At 39.7% G+C, this 3,100-nt stretch overlaps 1 protein-coding gene across 1 annotated transcript in view; it reads left to right on the top strand.

Annotated features, from left to right (window-relative positions):
- Positions 251 to 3,100, top strand: part of LOC104709810 — a 4,216-nt gene continuing 1,366 nt past the window's right edge. The window contains exons 1-4 of the mRNA XM_010426367.1: positions 251 to 472; positions 529 to 1,810; positions 1,919 to 2,440; positions 2,589 to 2,702. Of these exons, the coding sequence (XP_010424669.1) occupies positions 251 to 472; positions 529 to 1,810; positions 1,919 to 2,440; positions 2,589 to 2,702 (2,140 nt within the window). The remainder of the gene's footprint in view (positions 473 to 528; positions 1,811 to 1,918; positions 2,441 to 2,588; positions 2,703 to 3,100) is intronic.

Raw genomic sequence — 3,100 nt, forward strand, 5'->3', positions numbered from 1 at the left:
AAGATTAGTGTGGGGGTATTCTCTTAGATCTACACTAGGGTTAGTTTAGATAGAAAAGAGGAGTGTGGTTAGATTTATTCTTGTAATCATTAACGTGTATAATAAGAATAAATACAGAAGCATTTGCTTGGTGTTTTCCAAGCAGAAGTTTGTGGTGTAAATCCTCTATACCTTTTCAATTGGTATCAGAGCAGACACCTGATAAAAGTCTGTTTGTCTTTTCGACAGGTGAGATCTTGCGACAAAAGGTATGTTGAAACCACAAGGGTATGTTGCGCTACCAAAAGTTCTGAAACTGGATCCAGAGCACTATGGACATTGGAAAGTGTCAGTCAAACAGGTTATTCAAAGCATTGACATGGAAGCCTGGTTTGCTGTTGAAGATGGCTGGACTCAACCGATGGTTAAAGATGACAATGGTGTGTTGATGGCCAAACCTCGGAAACAATGCACTGCGGAAGAGAAGGCTGAGGCTAAGCACAATTCACAAACTCTGTCAGTGATCTTCAACTCATTGCTACGGATCAGTTTAACAGTGTCCAATTATGTGTGTTTGTGAAAGAAGCTTGGGATATTCTCCAAGTTACCTTCGAAGGAACTAGCAATGTGAAGCGGACATGCCTGGACAATCTGGCCTCAAATTTCGAAATTCTGTCCATGGAAGAGGGTGAAACCATTGCTGGTTGTAGCAGTCATTTAAGTTCTATCTCACAGGAGGCGGTAGTCATGGGTAAGCATTATAAAGATAAGAAGTTGGTGAAGAAGTTCCTCAGGAGTTTACCAGATAAGTTTCAACCACACAGATCTACTATTGATGTCTCTTTAAACTTGGATGAACTGAAGTTCAGTCAAGTCGTTGGAATGATGCAATCGTTTGACATGCAGCTGAAGAAGAAGGAACAACGTGCTGAACGATCATTTGCTCTGAAGGATGTTGAAACACAGAAGAATACTGAGGCACATGATATTGCAGATGAAGAAAAGGTTGGGTTACTAGTGAGGAAGTTTTTTCAGAAGATGGAGCGTAGTCAGCGCAGAGGATCTTCATCTACGATTAGAGCTGATTCAGAAAAGGACTTTAAGAGGGGTGAAAAGCAAGAATGTCAATGCATGGAGTGTGAAGAATACATACATCTCAGGGTGGAGTGTCCTAACAACAAGCGCAAAGGATCAATGCAGTGTTATGGGTGCAAAGGATATGGACACACCAAGGCTGAATGTCCTACCAAAGAGAGTAGATCCAAATCGTTTGTTGTCTGGAGTGATAGTGAATCTGGCGATGATGAGCAAGATGGTGAAGTGCTCAATAACTATGTGGCCTTATTGGGAGTCATTGAGGAAGATGAAGTGGTAGAGCAGGCTGTGAAAGTTCAACCAGCTGTTGTATCAGACTCAGAAGATGACAAAGCAGAAGTGTCAGCTGAAGAACAAGTTACCCTGCTCATTTCAATTATGGTTCAGAAAAAACAGGAATATGATAAACTGGTAGCTGAAAAAGAGGCTTTGACTTCAAAACTCACATTGTTATCCACCGAAATCGAGGAAGAAAAGTCTCAGAGACTTGAGAAGCAACTGGATGAGCAGCTGAAAAACATCAAAATATTGAGCAAAGGAACAAAGGATCTTGACACCATTCTAAGTAGTGGGAGAGTGGGCAATATGAAGTGGGGACTCGGTTATCAAGGTAATGATGCCTCAACATCCACTAAGTTTGTCAAGGGCCTGAGCTCAGTGAACAAAGATGTTGCACCTACCGAACCAAAGGCACAAGTAACCGTACCATCTAAGGATAATCATCAGCAGACAAGAGGTATTCATTCTCAGAGGAGAATTCAGTCTTCTTAAAGAGCTCAGTACAGAGCTACTCCTGAGACTCACCCGTTTGCTGCATACGGTTTTGCTGGGAATCCCTATTTAGCTCAGCAGGCATATGGACCAGTCTTCAGTGTTCTTCGAAGTCGAAGGAATGGGTGTTGGTATTGTGGAAATCTCAGTCACTTTAAGGCACAGTGTTATGGGTACAACAATCGCATGTCAAGGGTTACCCAACAAGAGCCGCTGTATGTCAAGAAGAGTGATATTTACTGTAATGTAGCTCATCCTGAGGATAAATTTGGGTCTGAACAGAAGAAGTGGTATTTTGATAGTGGTTGTTCCAGACATATGATTTGGGCTCACACCAATTTGTCAGAGTTTGAGAATGTAGCTACTGGGCGTGTTACCTTTGGAGATGGAGCAAAAGGAGTAATCAAAGGTAAAGGTGTTACTGGTGGAAATACCCAACCCAATCTCAAAGATGTGTTTCTTATTGATGGTCTGAAGGCGAACCTCATCAGTGTCAGTCAGCTGTGTGATGAAGGTTTGGATGTTATTTTTACTAAGTGGGACTGCCAAGCTGTTGAACAACAAGGGTCTGTGAAACTCGAAGGCAAGCGATCTGGTAATAACTGCTATATGTGGAAATCAACAAATCATTGTTATCATGCGTCAACAGGGACACACACTGAATTGTGGCACCATAAGCTGGGTCATCTGAACATTCACACTATTCAAAAATTTGCACATCAAAAAATTGTCCGTGTGTGTAGTATGCAACAAAGGGAAACAGGTAAAAGTGTCACACAAAGCTGTTCCTGATGTTCGCACTAGACATGTCCTAGAACTAGTTCACATGGATTTCATGAATCCAATTCGTGTTCACAGTCTGAATAATAATCCTTTTACTATTAGGAGTTTTAGTTTATTGTAAACTTTTCTTTTTATATTTTTTACACGTGCGAAAATCTTAATAGATTTGATATGTAGCGATCATATATGTATTACTAACCTAAAATTTTTAGTTTGTTCGATAATTTTATTAAAATCTCTTCTTACACATGTCAAAAAAATTAACACATATCGCAAGTTACTAAATTTTGAAAACCAAACTTTACATAATAAGATTTGAGATGGTAATCAATCCATTGCAGTTATCTAAACATTTGAATACAAATTCATATATAACAAATTAATCTTAAAATATTCATTGTGAAATCTTCCGTTTTAAAAACGCAGTTTGATTGTAATGTGAAACCTTGTGTGTCACGCGTTTGTGATAGTA

Source organism: Camelina sativa, chromosome 8, assembly GCF_000633955.1.
Source record: "Camelina sativa cultivar DH55 chromosome 8, Cs, whole genome shotgun sequence".
Lineage (NCBI taxonomy): Eukaryota > Viridiplantae > Streptophyta > Magnoliopsida > Brassicales > Brassicaceae > Camelina > Camelina sativa.